Below are 21,033 nucleotides of genomic sequence, written 5' to 3'. Positions count from 1 at the left end.
AGAATAATATCATAGAAATATATATTATAGTCTTCCTTTTGTTAATTTTGGGAACTTCTTTAAAAATTCCTGCTTTTAAGAAAATGATTGTGGGGTGATTTATTATGTTGTGATGTTTTATAAGCAAGTGGACACTGCATATTCTCCCTTCTCTATCTTTCTCCCTATTTGAGGATAATATTTTCTCGTTGCCAAAAATATTTGTCTGAACAGAACTATTAAAAAGAAGCAAAATAATAATCACACAATTAAGGTCAATATTATGGACAGGTACAATTTTATTATAAAAAGTTTATCATTCTTTATAAAGTGAAAAATAGAAAACCTTATCTAAACATCCTCTGAATGTTTTCTCAAAGATACCTGTCTCTAGGGGTGAATTTTGTGCATGTTTTGGGAAAGGTAACAATGTTAACAGTCAGATGAAATATCTATAGCACCACTTTCTCCTGGAAACCCCAAAACATGTTCTGTTTTTTTAGGCCTGAAGTACTAAATCTTAAGATCTGATCTATGCATAAATCAGAATATAGAGTGTGAGAGACTGAAGCAATAATCTGCAGCCAAAGAGCCAACTTGTTCCTATAATACTCTCTGCAATGTTATACATTATTACATACGATCTCCCTGTCTCTCTTTCAATGTTTCATTTTAATTCCATTGTGTAACATGCTTATTTTCAGACATTAACATGGCAGGGGAGCCAAAACCATACAGACCTAAGCTGGGAACTAAGCGACCACTTTCTGCTCTCTACAGGTAAGCTGCCCATTTAATTAAAGAACCTGTGAAGTGTTTTTGAAGTTTTTGGTGAATGTTTCTTGGTAAAATATTAACCCTTGCTTGAATATCTGATCGTTCGGCTGCCCCTTGGCAGAGAACCCTTGCTGGAAACAAATGGTGCCAACACTTAGCATTCATTTTTTTTTAGCATTTGCAGCTTGGTTTCTATCTCTTGCCATATTTCTTTCAGCCTTTATCAGGACTTCTCCACCTAAATAGTATATACAGGGATACCCCCTGGCACCATTCCCTTAACTCCTTATTAAGATTGACAGTTCTGTAAATTAACTAGAGTTTAATTTGTGAAACATATCTTTACTGCTTGAAACCAGCCAATGCTGGTTTAATGCTATTTAATAATAGCAATAGCATTTAGACTTTCATAATGCTTTACAGCCCTCTCTAAGCAATTTACAAATTTGGCAAATTTTTCCCAAAATCTGGGTCCTCATTTTACTGACCTCAGAAGAATGTAAGTCTGAGTAAAATCTTGAGATTCTAAGTCAGGTTCTAAGTCCTGGCAGTGGGCAATACTGCATTCTAACCACTGCACACCATGAATCTTATCTAAAGCTTCAACTTCTTGTCACCTGAGTAAAATCTCTATGTATGATAGATTTATCAGAGTTACAGCCACACATAGATATTTGAGGCAATGCAATTTGAGTTCATTATTCAGCACTCCAAACATTTTATGAGATGTTCCACATTTTATGAGATGCTCTACATCTTATTCTACATAAGTTTGAACTTCCTGAGAGGAAACTATTATCTATTTTACCCTACTCATGAGTAGGAGTGCCTCAGACATAACTAGGCAAGAAATAGTGACCAACTGTCACTTCTTTCACCTTCTAGACCTCTCTTGCGCTTTTCATTTTAGAAGAAAGAATATTTGAGAGCTCATGTGAATTATTGTATTTCTAGACAACTGTTTTTAGTACAGATACTATTGCTTAAAGCTCCCAGGGTTACTGAATCTCAGAAACAATTTATTTCAATGCAATTTTACATTTAAAAAAGTTCCACAGTTTAGAACAATATACAAAAAAGACCTCTGCTGACCAATGGGCCTTTGTGGTCATGGATATTTCAAAAGAGTTTTCCTGGCAGCTATTCCATTCTATTAAACTTTCAGGAGTGCATCTGTTAGCTTATAACACAATAAACATCCTATCCGATCATTTCATTAACTCTCACATGATTTAGTATTCTAAGTAGCCCCACTCATCTTTTGCAAAAAAATAATCATGAAGGTGCTTGAGCAGTTGCTCACCAAGTCACCCCAGACACATTGAACATCTGGATCCATTTCCATCTGATTTACAGATTGGATTTGGCAGTGATAATTTAGGCAAACTAATTCATCCAGTGGAGGAAAAAAATAAAATAAGGTGTTTGTATAATTCTCTTGATATTTTTTTTTCAATATAGTCTTTTCATGTACCCTAAATAACTATAGGAATGCTGGTCAGTATAATTATGCTTATGGTTATAATTATTACTGAAATGTCTATTAAATCAGTTGTTATTGTTCCAAACTGAAAGTATAGCAGATAATTTCTTGATAAAGATGATCCGTTACATAGATAAAGGAGAGGACAACAAAACATGGAAAGAGACTGATGGTTAAATTCCAGTTCACCCAGTTTCTGACCAATTCTGCTGTGCTTCATCCTGAGATGCTGCTAGAGCCCTCCAAGATCATGTCTGAAGATGGTTAATTGAAAAAGTCATAGGTCAGATCTGAATAGAGCCAAGCTAAAAGAGCAAATAAATATGTTTCTCTCCTCCAGAAAAGGAGATGCAAATGTGTTTTGAGGCCAGAAGCAATTATAGATCAGGTTCCAAAAGAAACAGCAAAAGAAATTTGAAGCAGGCTCTATCTATTAATGGTTTAGTGCAGTTTCTCAATCTAATTTTAATGCTTATTGGGGAATTCTGGGAGTTGAAGTCCACAAAGCTAAAAGTTGCTGAAGTTGAGAAACACTGGTCTACATTCATGGGTAACAATTGCATGAAAATTATGTAATTCATGATGAATTCTTAGAAAGTCGAGTTTCTGAATTACCATGAATGCTACATGCACAAATATCATCCATCCTTAGTGGTAGTCTTTCATATACCAATCTGACTTCAACATTTTTATTTTAACTTCATAGCCCCAAGTTACTAATTTAAAGATCAATTTAAATGAAAGGCCAATAGATAATTGTGTTCCTCTCTTGCCTAAGATTTTTTTTAAATAATTTACTGTATTGCCACAAATCTCTTGAAACCATTTACACTCAAAGAGGGTCAAACTGAGGGCAGCCGTATTTTGAGCAAATTGAATCTCAGTTTGTAAGAATGGATTTCAAACTGTTTTTTAATTATAGTTTTTCATCCACAGGCCATCGCACATAAAACATATCCTCTTTTTTCCTCAGAGAAACACATATCTAGTTGCATTTATTAGCAACCTAGTGAAATCTTATAATTTATATTCATTACATAACTCTAAAAGTGTGGGTTTCATTATCTGCTAGAAAAGCTATTTTTCTCCCCAAAAGTTCAAGATCTCTCTAACCTCTTTGACCCTCACAATAACCCAGAGATAAATTATAATATAAGACTGTGTCCTTCAAAATTAATGACAGGATCCTGCATTTTCTTGGTCATAGGAAACAAGTCAACAGAAAAGGTTATTTGCACCTCTGCTAGCAAGAAGATAGGGCTCAAATTCATTCTGTGGAAGAAAGCGGTATCCTTCAGGGAAGGGGGGAGGGAGGGAGGAACGAACGAACGAAGAACTTCACAAATTGCAGCTGAGATGGCACCATGGATAAGCCAGGGCTAGCTGAATGTATTTGAGAAGAACTATCTGCTGATTCAATAAACTGATCTGGGAAATGACAGATCTAGTAATGGTAATGGTTTATCTCTTGTAAGGGAACCAGACATAAGCTGCTGTTTTCAAAATCATGGTTCTGAAATCAGGAAAGGCACTCACACACTCCAGAACGTTAAGATGGATTGTTGGGATACTGGGCTCTTGTGAGACCTTGAATTCTGCATAATATAAGGTCTTTATCTTGTGTAGCTACAGCATGCAGTGTAAACCTTATGCCATGCATAATTTTTTCAACAAATTTAACTATTTTTGTTATTTTATTTAACAGACTTGAATCAAAAGAACCTTTCCTTTCTGTTGGGTGAGTAAGAACATTGGTTTAATTTTAGAAAAAAATAACTGCATAATTATATCTTTTAGTAGCTTTCAGCTATTCAAAGGGAATAGTAGTAGTATTTTATTTACTTTTGGAGATTTTCAGTAATTAATAGAAAAAATTAGAGTATTTGGGACAATATATTTTTCAGAAGTCTTCAGTCCTTGACTTATTACCATATGTTTAATAACCCATAAAACACACAGCCATTGTAAAGCCCTCTCCACAGTCACACATCCGCATTTTGGATGCTTGGCAATTAGCTTACTTTTACGACTCGTTGCAGCATTCTATGGTTATGTGACAGAAAATTGCAATTGTTGCCATTTAAGTGCCGATTCACTTAATCACCACCATAACAACAGTCATAAAATTGGGTCCAGTTAAGTGCTTTGACTTGTAATTACCATGATTTATGATAAAAAAAATTCTAGTCCCAATTGGAGTCGTATGTCAAGGATTACCTGTATATATAATCAGTACAATATCATTTCCAATTGCTTTCTTGTCTAAAGAATAGTCTTATCAAAGAATCAACAGAGATCCTAAATATTTATCAATATTGTTATCACAACCTAAATAACATAAATACCAGAGGTCTATGGAGATTCTTAGTCATGCTTGTTCCAAAAGTGCTTTTTAAAGAGGCAATTGGACATTCTGGTTTTTCTTTGAAGATGTTTCATTTCTCATCCAAGAAGCTTCTTTAGTTCTGACTGGATGGTAGTGAATGGAAGAATGTATATTCTGTGCACACAGCTGGGCATTTGCATTCTTTTGGAGAGTCATTAAATTTTATCTATGTCATCAGGGTCACCTGAATAGGGCAAATGGGTGTGGAGTCTTCTTGGAATTGTTGACGGGACTGTGTTGTAGACTGAAGATAGATGATTTCCTCAACTTATGATAATTGGGACTGGAACTTCCATCTCTAAGCAGTTGTTAAGTGAGTCATCATGTGACTGCACCAGAGTTTGCTACCTTTGCTATGATTGTTAAATGAATCTGGCCACTCCCATTAACTTTGCTTATGAGAAGCTGGCTGGGAAGGTCACAAAAGGCAATCATATGATCCAAGATACTGCATCCATCATAAATAAATGCTGGTTGTCAAGCATCCAAATCACGTGTGAGGAGGCACTGCAACAGTTGTAAGTGCGAGGGCCAATCGTAAGTCAGTTTTTCAGTACACTTGTAACTTTGAACAGTCACTAAACGAATGATCTTAAATTGAGGCCTACCTGTAGTGGTTTTATATAAATAATCTATGGATATGGAGTATGGATCTTTGTGAACCTGCATTCTCATTGTTCTTTGGACAGAAGTCCTAAGGCATATAGCAACTCTTTTCTTGCAGATGATCCTCTGAACATTTCAAAGGCCACTTTTCAGTGAAAAAGCTGACCAAAACTCACTAAAAATAATCCTCCAATTTAGTTTTGTAAAAAGCAGATTGTCAAATCTGTTAATGGTATATAGGAAGTCTGTAATTACCAGTAGAGTGGGTGGTTTTTAGGGTTTTCTTTTACACATGTATTTTAACTGCTTCTGATGTAGACCTCAAAATAACTATGTTAAGAATGAACAAACAACAGTCAGACAGATAAAAATATACTAACAGATGCATTGGAAAGATGTTAAATTGAAGTGAGCTAACATACAAGTTAAAAACATTTTCCACCACTTCCAATTTTATTCTTTCCGTACCTTAACAAGATAATTGTCATCAAATGGACACTTTAATTTTTGGAATAAAATGCTTCTAGAAGAATCTGCAATGTGATACCAGTTAATTTTGATTAGGTAAATCAGCCTTCTCCAAGTTGACATCTTTACCTTCTTGTGGGTAAAAAAATATATATTCTGTTAAGGATTTGGTTATAAAGTGTACATAGTCAGGATGAGGCGAGTCCACTTTTGTGTATTTGAAAATCAGTGTTTCATTTTGAAGGGGCTTCAGCTTTAATCCTATACCACTAAGAATTGAATCTTCATTTTAGAGTAGCATTTTGTAATCAAGTGCTATGCAGATTGTAATGGATTTCAGCTCCCAAAGGCCATGCTAGCTAACTAAGATTTATGGCATTTGAAATCCAACACACCTAGAGGATACAACGTTGGAACGCTTGAACAAGAAAGAATATAACAAGTTTTCAGAAAAGAATCATGCCTCTGTCTTCCTTAAAAGACTCATCTAGTACTGCTATAAGAGATGCACTAAATTTCAGATTTTCAGACAGAGCTTAGATTCTGTTGTTTAGGAGTTACAGCGAATTTATTGTGAAATATCACGTCAGCTTCCCCACCTGAGTGTAGACATAGTATGATTTTTTTTTGATTATGTCAGCAGGAGGTATAATTAATTGTATTGGAAGAACTGTCCAATATATACCATTTGGAGAAACAGTAATATAATGTGAGGTTATAGTAATAATAATGCCATCAATATGAAATAATAATTATACTATGCCAGCTTAGTATCATTGGCATATTTCTTGACAAACAGCTGCTACTCTTAAGCACCCTTCATATAATTTTTCTTATGAATATGTTCATTTACCTTTTATGTCATTAGATAGCACCCATCCATCTGAGCTGAGACTTAATTTTCCAATTAAGGAAAATTGGGAATTCTAGGAACTACATCTCCCAAGTGATTAAACTTTACCAAGGAACAAAAGCAATAGCAAAAAGCAAATTGTTTTCAGGAAAAAAAATCTTGCTTTCCTGTAACATGAAATTCTAAGATCTTAAGCCTCGAAGACCTCAGGGCTTCCCTACTGGTGGCAAAGCCTTTCTGATATCTAGTAACCTCCCATCATGCCTATATTTCCCAGAAACCAAATCCTTAAGACCAATTAAGAGAAGCAAAGAGTGACAAACAAGCTGCCAAATTGTATACTTCGCCTCAAGAAGCCTAGGACATGCTGAAAATCCCATGGATGTTCCCACAATAGCACATTTTAGGCCTATAAAAAATGAAGACAGGAAAACCTCAAAGACCCAGAGGTCAAGATGATGGAAATCCTGCAGTACAACCTTTGTCTGAAATCTTTATGCTTTAGAAGAAGAAACTGATTTACTTGTTTGGTCTAGAACATGAGTCCCCTGTCTGGACTACTATCAGGCTGCGGCATGCAAACAAGCGAAGCCGCATCCTCAGGATACAGATTAACAGAGTTGGAAGGGACCTTATAGGTCATCTAGTCCAACCCCACCCCTGCTCAAGCAGGAGATCCTACACCATTTCTGACACATGGCAGTCCAATCTCTTCTTGAAAGTCTCAAGTGATAAAGCCCCCACAACTTCCGAACCTAAAGTACAACAGAAAAAAAAATGGGATGCCAGGCACATAGTTTGTATACCGGGGATAAACAGCTTCATAAATTATTGTAGTCACTGTTGCACATTTCTATTTTCTTTTTCTCTCAATTGTAACAGCTCATGCGTTAGACATCCTTAGGCTTTACTGTGGCTTCAGATTCAAACATTCTAGTTATAATCTTGATGGGTTTCATTTGATGGCAGTCCATTTTCTCTGAATGCAGAATTTTCCTAAAACAGTTTTTTATGCCACAGTATGAGAATATTATATTTTCCCTGCTTTAAATAGAAATGTACAATTCTGCAAAATTCAGTCTGGGGTAATTGAGCAAAATAATACAGTGAGCAGTATATTGCACGATTGTAGATGAATTAATAATTTTCTGATCCTCATGGAATCCTTTATGTGAATGTTTAATTATGTACAATAACTAAATAGTGCAAAACAAATGAGACTTTAATTATGTATGGAAAGAATCATTATGTCTCATTTTATAATGTGTCAATTCATTACAACTACTATTTGCTTGTTGCAGATTAAGTGCTGTTGCTGTTTATCTTTGGCAGAAAAAACAATCAAGATTCGTGTGACTTTTAACAAATTCCGATACACACACACACACACACACAGAGAGAGAGAGAGAGAGAGAGAGAGAGAGAGAGAGAGAGAGAGAGAGAGAGAGAGGGAGAGAGAGAGGGAGACTTATATAGAACTGTATCCAATTAATTGTTGTCCCTAAGATAACATTTTTCATTAGGATGATTTGTTCATCTCTTTATAGTCCTTTTACATGCAGATTAGGAAATTGGGGACTATCCAGATTGAGAAGGGACTGGAAATGACACAGGGAAAGACAGAAAAGAAAAGTTGTACTATATAAAAGGAAGACTGATAGCACAGTATTGGAATTCATTTGTTGCATTTCTCCTTTCCTCCATTGCAGCTCCATGCCAACTGTCTTCTCCCCAACCTAAAGTTATGAGGGTAGAAATCCACCAACATACTGAGATGGGAGTTACCACTTGGCCCAGTTCAAAGTTGAAAAGCTCAGGAAAGGAGCTACCTAAGTAATAGGAAGTTGCTACACCAGCAAAATCTCTAACTTGCTTATATCTCCCAACTCCACTATCTGTTTTTTACAGCTAAGAAAAATAATTCAAAAGAGTTCAGTAAAATATAAATAGGATCTGCTAAATTATAGAGCTAAAGGCAGTTTTGTGTATTTATTGATAATGGAGAGAAACCTGTCATCCTAGTGCAACAAAAGAAGTTTGGGCCATGCACTGGTCAACATGTCAGGACTAGTTAACATTTGGATGGAAATCCAAGAGTATAGGTTAGACTAGGAAGACAGAAAACATCCTAGAAGAAGGCAGTGACAAAGCACCTTGGTGCATGGATGTGTTTCTGTCACCAGAGCTGAGCCCAACCTAAAGGAGACTTTATATTATTATATTACCTTGCTTTATAGTAATAATAGGAGAAAAGACTCATGTTAGCCAGTTGCTGGTGTATTAGAACTTTTTTCCCATCCTTGTTCGCCTATGCTTACACTATTTCTCATTTTATGATTTTAAGGTTGCCAGAGTTTAGGACAGGAAAATTAGCTAAAAAGAGATGACTGCTGTGGATGATGTGGGATAAATACCATTTTCTGGTACTATAGAAAATAGAAAATATTGTCATTATATTTGTGAACTTACTGTATGTGCATTAAAGCAAACTTATTCTAAGTAACTTTTTTTGTGTGTACAAGGAAGCTTCCACTCGTCTTTTCACAAATGTCTTTAAAAAAATATTATTCCATATTATAAAAAATAGCACTAGTTGGGCAAATCAGAAAAAAAAAATTTAATCCAACCAAGTCATAAAATTCAGTAACCCATTTGTTTGAAATTAAACAATTTCAGCCCATTTGTTTGAAATTAAACATCTGTAGGGCTTGGGAGACAAAAGACAAAATCTATATCACAAGTATGTGACTTACATACTTGTATCTGATGTCAGTTGTAAGCATACAATTATGGCATTTGTATGCTGATGTCGCCAGCTATACATCATTTTAGCAACATTTGCTGTAGATGTTCCTTCTGTGAAGTCTGTCTACAAATAAACAGGACAATTCCACATAGCGATAGTCTGAGGAACTCAACATTTTTAAATTAAAGGAATTCAATACAGTAATCTCTCCATAAGAAATAAGAAGGTTCCATGTGTCTCGTATTATATATAATAACATAGACTGTAAATTGCATATGGATGTGAATTAGGCAAATAATGCATCATATTATGCCAATGGGACAGTCACTATCTATTATGATTCAGAAAAATTACTATCTTCAGTTTTCAACTTTACGTTTTCATTTACTCCTTTATTTTTCTTATTTTCTATTTTCATTACCATAGAAAGAGAGAAGAGGGGATGTGAGTGATTCAACAGAATTTTTCAAAATAAAAGAAAATGTTTCATTTTGGAAGTTTATACTATTAACTTGTTTTTGTCATTCATATGTTTACCATTTGGCATATATATATATATCAAGATCACATAATAAATATTTTCATTTGGTATAAAAGTAAAGAATTATTTGATGCCTAGATATTCATATTAAGGAAAGTGACCTGATCTCTGCTCCCCACTGTAGCTCGGGTTAATTTCTGAAACCTTTTCCTGATATTTGGCAGACTTTCAAGAACATCTTTTTAAATGTGGTAGGTGAGGGAGATAATCGAGGCAAATATTTCTGTATGAGTCACAAAAGTTATTTTCGTGGAGGGGAGGGGGGTTGATACAACTTAAGCTTACAATAGCCATGCACCTTAACTTAAATTTAATTTTTACAACTCTATTTGAATTTATTATTGGATTCTGTCTAGCAGAAGGTAAAGAAAAAAGAGGGCTGGGACTCAGTCATGAAACATTAAAAATATTAAAAATGAAGCTCACGTGACCATAACCACATCTTTCCAAAATGTCATTTTCTTAGGAGTCTGGTTCTCAGATTTTGGACATATTCTATATATTAGACCATATGAACCAATTTTTGCTTCAAAAATTGTTGTCCTATGATATACCATTTCATACAATTAAGATTATGCCAACAGGTTTTAGAACTACATATAAACAAAGTTTAGGTTATTACTTTTATTTTTGTTTTAAAAATTACCATATTTTTTGGAGTAGAAGATGCACTGGTGTATAAGACACACCAAGATTTTGAAGAGGATTTTTTTTAAAAAAGTTTTTGCACTCTGCAGACCTCTCCAAAACTGCCCGTTTTTCGCGAAAACAGGCCTGTTTTTTGCCCCCCAAAAGGGCATACATAGCCTTTAGGAGGCTTATAGAGTGCTCTTGGGGGCTGGGGGGCAAAAACCAGCCTGTTTTTTGCTCATTTTTGCCCTCCCCAGCCCCCAGGAACACTCTGGAAGCCTCCTAAAGGCTTTGCATATTTGCAAAATGGGCGGAGTGAATCCTGTATTCAGTGTATAAGACACACCCAGATTTTCAGCCTCTTTTTTGAGGGAAAAGGGTGCGTCTTATTCTCCAAAAAATACAGTAGTTCTTTTTTCCTCCTGCCTTTATTATTTTTTTAATAATTATGTCAAGGTGGCAAACATATATAATATTCCTTTCCTTCTTGTATTTTCCCCACGTGTGAGGTCAGGTGAGTTTAAAGCGAGTGACTGGCCCCAAGTCACCCACAAAGCTTTCATGCCTGAGATGGGATTGGAACTCATAGACTCCTGGTTCTAGCCTGGTGCCTTAACCATAAGACCAAACTGAGATATAAATTCTTATTGTGATTCATACCTTGCAAATTATTATTAACTAATATAATTTGCCTCATCTCTTCATGGGACTTTTATTTGCTCTTCTTGCAGGGGTTATGTCTTTGATTATGATTATTACAGAGATGATTTCTACAATCGGTATGTGTACTTTTGTTCCTGCCTTTGCATGTATGAACTGCATTTTTTATTTATTATAAGAGATTGGGAAGAGAGCATTAATTTTCTCAGGAAATCATCAGGAGTTGTGAGAGATTTGAACTGGGTCTATGGGAAAGACATTTTAGATAGATCCTTTAGATCAGGGGTGTCCAAACTTGGGAACTTTAAGGCTTGTGGTCTTCAATAGTTGGCTGGGGAATTCTGGGAGTTGAAGTCCACATGTCTTAAAGTTTCCAAGTTTGGACACCCTTGCTTTAGATGAAAGGATAAACTTGTTTCAATATATATGTTGATGTACATTTTTAATAGTCTTAATTACAGTTAAGTTTAAATATCCTTAAATAAATTAAATAGTTATAGTTAGTTACTTATATGTAAAACATTTTTTCTCAATTTAATAAGCTGTCAGCTGTTGTTGTTGTTTTATCTTTTGGACAAGGTTTTCACTCAGCCAAGCTCTCCTAGCCATGAAAAGAGCTTTGAGCTCTTTAGCTCTTCAAGCTACAGAACTTCGCTGGTAGTTGTGCTGGGAAGTCTGTGTGCATATAAATATTAGTACAGAATATTAACACCATTATGGAAAAAGACAAGCCAGGCTTAGGTAAAATTTTCAAACACATAAACTACAAATCAGAAATACAGTATTTCTGTATTGGCATTTCCTGTTGATTTATCATATATATGTAGATCATTTGGGAGCATATTTACCCATAAACAATTCTAACTTGTTCCAGGAAAGTATGCACAGAATTATGCAGGTTTATCTAATGACAACCATATGTTTAAAACCAGTATGATTTGAAATTGGTAGTATGATATCAGTGGAAATAATGTTTTTCATCCTATAAACAGTTAAAATTTGATTAGAAGTTAATGAAACTGTACCAAGGAAAGATATTTCCTCTATCAAGGAAAGACATTTAGATAAAGACTTTTATCGTTCTCCAAAATACTTGAAGTTCTTAATCATTCTCTTTGTGAGTTAGAAGTACTTCTGTTTATTTGTGAAGATAAGATCAGCTTAGTTTTGTATTCTTTATATGTATAGATATTATGGAAGGTCATGATGTCTGAGAGTACTGCAAATTATAAACCAAACACATCTGCAAGGGAAAGTGGAATTGCTTTTTATATTTTCATAATTAGTTGGTTGAAATAAAATTATATAGAGAACATACTGACTGTAATGAAATATAAATACGCTTATTGATGAATTCTTGAAATATAATTTAACTCTAATTAAACCTTTTGAGATATTGGAGGTCAGTTTTCTAATGAGAAAGAGCAGAATTTAGTATGGAAAATGTATCTAACATAAAATTACAATTCAACATTCCGAAGCCTCTGTTTCTATTTCTCTTAAGGTTATTTGATTACCACAGCCGGGTTCCTGCCCCACCTCGTGCTGTGATTCCATTGAAACGCCCACGAGTAACAGTCACAGCAACTCGCAGAGGAAAAGGAGTCTTCTCCATGAAAGGAACATCAAGGTCTACATCAAGTGGAGCTTCTTCATCAGGATCAAAATGTGAGTTCATGCATACATTGTGAACTAACTTCTTTGGTTTTAAAAATAACCAAGGGTAATTACATGTGTAGGTGACTATCCACCCTCCCAAAATGTTTGTTTTATTAGCAGTATATTATTTAGTTAACAGAAGATGTGTTCCTCCTAAAAATAATAATAATAATATACCATTTTATTATTGCTGTTCTATTCTTTTTTCACTTTCAGTGAAATCAGATGAATTGCAGACAATCAAGAAGGAATTAACGCAGATCAAAACAAAAATTGATTCTTTGCTAGGGAGACTGGAGAAGATTGAAAAGCAGCAGAAAGCTCAATCAGGTAGAAGAAAATTGCCTATAACTCTTAGTAACTCATTAAAACATGAATCAATCCACTGTAAAATCAATTATATTGTCATTTGAGGTTGGAGATAGGTACCAGTGAATATTTTGAGGTGTTTAAATTAAAGTGTCTTAAGTTTTAAAACTTTGAGTTTAAATTAAGGCATTTAAGTTTTCTTCAATTTTAGAGTTAGGTGTAAACCTAAAAATAGAAGAAAACCTTGAACATTCTATCACGATCCACCAGTTAAAATTAAATTCAAAAGGCAATTTATTTTGAAACTCTCTCTGGTGAGAAAGAAGCAACAATAAAATCACAGTTTTACTGTGACGCAGATTATATATACAGTACATCCAATCTGGGTTGGGTGCCAGGACCAGAAGTTTAGTCTTCCAAGCCAGAGTCTTCAGACTCGTGTTGGGGCCCTTCTTAGGGGACTTCTCTCTCACCAGAATGTTCCAGAATGAGAATGTTTTGGTGAGAAAGAAGTTCCCTAAGGTTGGGCTCCAGCACAAGTCTAAAGACTCCAGCTTGGAAGACTAAACCTCTGGTCCTGGCAACCGACCAGATTGGATGTATTTATAATCTGCATCATAGGAAACTGCTTTTTTAAGTGTTTTTCTGAATAGAAGAGACAATATTTAAACTGATTCATGAGTTTGAGATTGAGTCAATTGATTTCATGAGAGACCAGTCGATTAGTAGAGTTTCTTCAAAACATTTGGCTGTTTCTTCTGCTTATTTGAGATTAAACCTTGATTCACTGGAGTTCATATCTAGCTAGATGTAATGTTAATGTGATTCCCTCTTTACCAAAAAAAAACAAAAAACACCATACAATGTCTTGTACATATTTGGATTAATCTCTATGGGACTGTTTGCAAGACAGTGCAAAAAATGTTCTGTTGTCCAGTGGAATTAAAAGATGGGAACAAATTGGCTAAATAATTCAACAGTATAAAATAAAATAAAATGGAAATAGAAAAGGAATGAAAGCAATATCTAAAAGTGAAACAGTTCACAATTAGAACTAAATAAGATACCTTTATGCATCCTTTAATGAAATCTGTAACAGTATCTCTTAAAAAATCAATGCCACTATTAGCAATGGCAACAGGTGTTGTGCTAGTCATTCCTGATTCTAGGGGGCAGTGCGCATCTTCGTTTCAAAGCTGAAGAGCCAGCGCTGTCTGAAGACGTCTCTGTGGTCATGTGGCCAGCACGACTAAATGCCAAAGGAACACGGAACGCTGTTACCTTTCTACCAAAAATGATCCCTATTTTTCTACTTGCATTTTTTCTGTTTTCAAATTGCTAGACTGACAGAAGCTGGGACAAGTAATGATTCACTCCGTTACGCGACCCTAGGGATTCAAACTGCCGAACTGGTGACCTTTCTGATTGACAAGCTCAGCGTCTTAGCCACTGAGCCATCGCATCCCTCTTAAGCCCATGCTTATAGAGCATATTTAAAATAGACCTTTTCTAAGAAGTTACTCTGTAGTCACCATTCTTATTCTTAGGACAATAAATTGCTCAATATCTTTTTTTTTTTTTTGCACTCTTTTATTTTCTTCCCAAACATTTACTCATGGCAGTTAACAGAATTGTTTTCCCTTGGACTAGATTTAATCAGAATATTATACATTTTTTTTCTCCAAAACTCATCTCTGGTTCTCTGTTATCACTGTTCATATTAATATAAACTGTTTATCCACATTATCTCAACTTTCATTGTCTCCAGATGATAGAGAAGGGACCTCTATACTAACATATAGTCTACTCCCTTCTATTAAATTAATGTCTAAAAGTTAATTAACTTTGTGGTTTGATTGATAAATATGCTATTAATTATATGATTAGTCCTTTATTATGATATTCTGACATAAATGTGATAATGCCATGCAAGTGGAATTATATGGTAATTTGTATATTGCAGAAGTCCAAAAGAAACAAATAGAAGACTGTGTAGAGTTGATCCAAGAAGAATGCATATCAGAGAATGCGGACAACTCTACAGAAGAGCCTATTGAAGGAGGGCTGGATGGGGATGGAGAAGAAATGACAGATGGGATAGAGGAAGATTTTGATGAGGATGGTAGTAATGAGCTGGTAAGAAATTACAAGTGTCCTAGTACAGTAAAGAAATAATGTTTTTCATCCTATAAACAGTTAAAATTGGGGAAAAGGGGAAACAGAATAACAAGAGGTGGCTACCATGTTCCATCTTGAGAGACCGCCTTCTGCCAATTACCTCCCTTCGACCAATCAGATCCCACAGATTAGGCCTCCTCCGGATTCCATCAGCTAGCCAATGTCGACTGTCGACCCCCCGGGGGAGGGCCTTTTCTGTGGCTGCTCCGGCCCTCTGGAACAATCTCCCCGTGGAGATTCGGACCCTCACCACCCTTCAGGCTTTCCGCAAAGCCGTTAAGACCTGGCTGTTCCGGCAGGCCTGGGGCTGATGAGTTCCCAGCCCCACTTGAATTGCTGCGATTGTTGGGTAGTTTTTTAATCTGTCTTTTTTCTGTTTTTGTCTTGTTCGTTTTTGTATTGCCCCCTCCCCATGTGTTTGTTCGCCGCCCTGAGTCCCCCCGGGAATAGGGCGGCATACAAGTTTAATAAATACAAATATCTTCCAATTTAATCTACAGTAGTAGAGTGATTATAACCATTCTCTGGTATATCCACAATAAATAAAAACACTTTTTTGTTGCTTTATAATCTCCATTTTAAAATAATAGGAAATGAATTTTATACCTTTAATGCAATTCTTTATTGCTTACCAGTATAGGGTTTTCAAGCATTATTCCAAAGGTTAAGTAAATAATATCACCTTCCTTCAAAAAAAGGTCACTGTATGGATAATTCTTCTAAAATCTTTAACCTAACCCACCAATTGCATCTCTACTTTATAAATCAAATAACAAGTGCTTAAGTTGACTATAATGCCAGTAAGTAATTTGGGATAAATCAAACTAATTTTTAAATTCTTTGTGATATTAAAATGGCTTCCTTAGATGTAAGTTGATCCAAAGTAACCTTGTATCAGATGTAGTTTACACCAAAATTTATTTTTTAACTGAGATTATCCCACAGGAGAAGTTTACACAAGTAACCATAAAAACATATTTTATATATTGTATGTGTCCTGCAAAATAAAAGTTAGCATTGGATTTGATCCCTGTGCAAACAGCCATTCAAATAGCCAGGATTTCAGTGAGGTCAATAATATCTCTTGAACTGAGGAGCTAAGTTATAAGATTCTTATTCCAAAACTGTCCAAAACTAGCATAAATCACCCAGAGACACTGGGAGTTAGAAGCATATTAACTTAAAATATTATTATTAGTGACAAATCTGAAAAATGTGGAAAATTAAATGTACATTTGTCCGCTGATACTTATGTATACAATATACTCTCAAGATGTGTTGTCAAAACTGAAAATTACTTTTAAAAAATAATGATAGAATAAATTTGGTGAACCTCTCAAAATTTAAATTAACTTTCAAAATATATTCATTGCAATCACATATTTCTTATCTAAAATGCTCAGAGGAATTCTGAGCCATCTGTCTATCTTCAACAAAAGAGGGATGAGTATAGAGCTCACCATAAAGTGTTTTTAAGTAGAAGAAAGATTTGTGGTTACAAATAATTGAATTCCCCTCCCACCTTCTCATTCTACCTCAGTATTTGGTAGTTTGTTATCTTCAGCACCCTGAATCATTCACAAAGCAATGAGGTCTGATTTTATGCCATTTCCTGAAGTTCCTGCTTTGCCTCATTAAACTACAGATTTGCCCCTACTCAAAATTTAGATTCAGCCAAATCCAACACACATTGCTCAAATTGTATTGGCTCAGCTCTTATTGATGGCCAAAGAAGGCCTGCAATGTAATCAGCATCTGGGAATAAAGGAAAATTACATATAGAGATTTGGGAGTTTTGGGAGAATGTATGTTTGAGAATAATGTGTTTAGTCATATCATACTTATTATTTCTGATCAAATGTCTACATTTTTTTTCTTTAAACTGTCTTCTCCAACAAAGTCGTTTTATGAAACTTCAAATTTGCAAACCTGTTTAACAAGAGAATAAAGCAAGTTGGCCAAAAGGAAGTGATAAAGGGGTGATACTTTTCTATCACACTGATCTTGCCTTCTAAATAATGATCACAGGTATGGAGGTGCCAAATGCTGGCGTGGGCCAATGAGAGAAATTAATAGAGTGAGCTGGACAAAAAACTAAACAGTGGAGCATTTCACACCTGTCCTAAGCAATCTTGTTATTGATAATGTGATTTAGTGGCACATCAATACGTAGTGGCAATAATTAAGAAGACACCAAAGCACAGAAGGAGGTGGTGGAATCTGTTCCTCATTTGTGCATTTGAAACGTATAAGGCTATCATAGGCAGAACTACAATTAGCCTTGTGGAATAGCAGTGATATGGCTTCTGAATAAGGCTGGGGCTATGTTCCTTTTCTCTTGTGAATTATCGCTGACAGCAAAAATCAGCAGCATGAAAGAGTTCAGCAAGGTCATCTCTTACCTCCATGAATAGCTGGAACTATTTTATAGCTGTAGGAGAAGTAAAACGCAAGAGTCATCAGATTTTGTAACCTATGATGTGCACTATGCCTATGCATTGTTAACGTGTTTCTGAAAAGAAAGCAAAAAAGATTCTCTTTAAAGAGTTTTTCAGGAGCAAATTGTTGCATGGAAAAAGATTGGCTGAACAGATACAAACAACGACACGAAGCGGTTTTGTCAAGATAATTTTTTCCAGGGGTGCCATGTCAATCTCCTGCAATTGTGAAAGAACCTTTGAGTTCAAATTGCCCTGCAAAATGTGAAGATAGTGTGGAGGATGGATGTACCTTCTGCTCCCATTTAGCTATCAATGACAGAATCTGCAGCAAGGGACTGCTGCTATTTGCATCACTATTATTGTCTCCTACACCAATAATGCCTTTTTCTTTGCCCTGCACTCTCTTTGATGACTTGTTAGAGAGAGGCAATATTTTATGGATATTATTATCTCAATGCTTGCAGTAACGTTAATAGCAAATTTAATATCCATCATATCTCCCCTACTGAAACTAGCTTGAAAGCATTTCAATTGCATATTTTAGATTTGGCAAATTAAAGCATAATGACTTCTTTTGTCAAGTTATTAATGCAAAGCAATAGACATATCTGCTTGGGCATAGCTGTTCTGGATCATGATTGAATTAGCTTTCAATTAATGTGTTTGACTGACAGCTGTTAAAAAGCTTTATATAGCCAGCTGGAATGTACCACAGATTATTTCCTGAAGATGGTGGATTAAATTTGAAATGAATGTAATGTTTGATTTAACACTTAAAAGTATATAGGCTACTGTGATTTCAAATTTCAAGTGTCCCTATGTTTTTGAAGCTAACCTTGAAGAAAATGTGTGGCCTTGTTGTTATTTCTTTTATCTTGCAGCCATTCTGAATTAAAATATAAAGATATTTCCCTTCTCACTCCACTCTATCTAGTACATAGTCGTAAGCACACACAAAAATGCTGGAGGGAGAAAGATTTGAACTGACACCAGTGCAATACTAATGTCACTCCCCAGAAAGGGATGAAAACAACATGATCATCTCCATTTTTCAGTATCTGATTTATTATTATTTTTAAGTAAGAGAGCTGGGCTTCTTTGCTGCAGCAAAATATTGCACTGCCTGAAAAGATTTCTGTTCCTATACTTACAAAATAAGAGGGCTAATTATATGAAAACTATATGAAAAGAGATTGCCGTGCAAGTATTTGTGGCACGACAAAACCGCGCTCGTCAAAATCGCGGTGATAAAATCGCGGCACTAAAGCCGCGACGTCATCACCGCACGTCATCACCGCCGCGACAACAGCGCGGCAACAGAAGGGCGCTTTAAAACGGCACCGCGGCAGAAAGCCGACTTCAATTAAGGTAAGGGTTAGGATTAGGTTTAGGGGTTTGTTTTAGGGTTAGGGTTAGGTTTAGCGTTAGGTTTAGCATTAGGTTTAGCGTTAAGTTTAGGGTTAGGTTTAGGGTACTGAGTGCTTGGGAATGCGCAAATTTGCCCTCCGCGATTATGTCATCGCGGTAGGGTCACGTTTTTCTTTAGCGCTTAGAACGGCACGCATTAGTCTTCGCGCTTATGTCTCCGCGGATAAGGGCTTCGCGGATTTGTGGTGGAACCCAAGTATTTAATATTGTTTAAAAAGGAAGCTATCTATCTTTCCTTAGAATTATTTTCTTTTCATTATTTAATTAAAAAACATTTCAATCGATGTGCTCTCTGTCTCCAACACATATCTCCTCTGTACTTTTTTTAACAGAGGCATATATTTGTTGTCTCTATAACAAGGTTAATCTCTTTCTTTCTCTCAGGAGGGACTTTTTTCACTCCTGTTTCCATCCCTTTCACTAGGGAATGGAATCAGTATTGTGTAGTGGTAGTTCTGTTCCAGTGGTGGGTTCCGGATCCCGGTGCAACCGGTACAGTGCAATGGTGTCTGGCGTCCCCCACATGCATGCACACAGCACATGCACGCAGCACACACATGCATCCTTACCTCCGTAACGCCTCTGTGATGCCTCTGCGATGCTCCAGCTGCTCGGCGGAGCATCACACAGGTGCTGTACGCTCCGTGCGTGAAAGCGCTAAAGAGCTCAAATATAGGTAAGGAGCTCGGGCAGGTGGGTGGCCCTTCTGGAGCACCATACTGGAACGGTACTTGGTGCTCCCGGCAGGAACCGGTACATTTGTTCCGGGGTATACCGCCTGCAATCCACCACTGTTCTGTTCATAGCTTGACATTGTCCAAATGTATCTTAATTTTAACTGCCTACTGGCTGGGAAATTGAATCCCAACACATCTGGAATATGCAGTTTGTAAAAAATAAACAGAGCTATTTTTTTTAATATATAACTCGGAGACCTTCTAAAACCCTTGGATACTAAAACAGATGTTTCAAAATTCAGTAGTCATAAGTATAATTTCAGTAAGACACTCTGAGATTCCTCTTATCTAGCTACTTCAAGAAGATAGTGTCATTATAGAGACACACACACTTTGGGTCAGTAACGTATCAGAAGACATTTAGGAATAAGGCATATTCATGGTGATAATAAAGCTCATATGCAAGTTCTTTTTTTGCAGTGCATGGGAAACCTTACAAAGCACTTTTCTTTGAATGAGTAAAGCAGCTGTATTTTTTTCAAAATTGCTGTGGCTTATTTGGAAACAACTGCTCTTAGCTGCCTCTCATCTGTGTAGGTTCACTTTTCTTGCAAGCCGAATCAAAAAGTAGAGCTTGCAAAGCAGCTGGGTGAACCAGAGAAAAGAGGTGACTGCTTTATATGCCCTGTGCCTTCCGGAACATTGCAAAGCACCTTCCTTCAAAAGATTTGGACAATCACAATGAGCTCCCAGCATATTGGATGTCTGTTTAGTTGACCTCTTCAGAGCACAGAGGCTTGGGGCTACTTCAGATTGGAGTCACAAAGCATTTAAAGATCAAATGTCAGGTTCTTAACAGCATTATATTAATATTGCAGATTGCATTATGCCCTACAAAATTCAAAAAAACATGGAAAAGTTAAAGGTTTCTGTAACAGAAGTTATTTCTTAGAAAATGTTTCTAAGCTAATTTGAACAATTTAGATTATATAATGCAATTCCTTAGTTTTGCCTTGCTCTCCAAAAACAGAACTTTCTTCCATGATGTCTTGCTGCTGATTATTAGTCTTCCTTTAGCCTAAATTACCCAAAAACAAACATTCCTCGAGTTTCTATCTTGCCCTGAGCAAAATAATGGAACGAAGCAAATGGAATAAAGTTAGATAAATACTTAATGGAATTCAGGAGTTTGCCTTTGTGACTAGAGAGGGC

The 21,033-nt window shown here is 35.9% G+C and overlaps 1 protein-coding gene across 5 annotated transcripts in view; it reads left to right on the top strand.

Moving 5' to 3' along the window:
- Positions 1 to 21,033, top strand: part of RALYL (RALY RNA binding protein like) — a 220,267-nt gene that overhangs the window by 193,395 nt on the left and 5,839 nt on the right. For all 5 annotated transcript variants that reach the window (XM_014056218.2, XM_014056216.2, XM_014056220.2 and 2 more), the window contains 6 exons: positions 684 to 759; positions 3,945 to 3,977; positions 11,201 to 11,248; positions 12,634 to 12,797; positions 13,005 to 13,118; positions 15,061 to 15,233. In XM_014056218.2, the coding sequence (XP_013911693.1) occupies positions 684 to 759; positions 3,945 to 3,977; positions 11,201 to 11,248; positions 12,634 to 12,797; positions 13,005 to 13,118; positions 15,061 to 15,233 (608 nt within the window). The remainder of the gene's footprint in view (positions 1 to 683; positions 760 to 3,944; positions 3,978 to 11,200; positions 11,249 to 12,633; positions 12,798 to 13,004; positions 13,119 to 15,060; positions 15,234 to 21,033) is intronic.

The sequence above is a fragment of the Thamnophis sirtalis genome, unplaced genomic scaffold (genome assembly GCF_051295495.1).
Source record: "Thamnophis sirtalis isolate CommonGarterSnake01/CBP01778 unplaced genomic scaffold, rThaSir2_p1.2 scaffold_2, whole genome shotgun sequence".
In the NCBI taxonomy this organism is placed as follows: domain Eukaryota; kingdom Metazoa; phylum Chordata; class Lepidosauria; order Squamata; family Natricidae; genus Thamnophis; species Thamnophis sirtalis.
The sequence above is the reverse complement of the archived record's forward strand: the minus strand, read 5'-3'. Positions and strand labels throughout refer to the sequence as shown.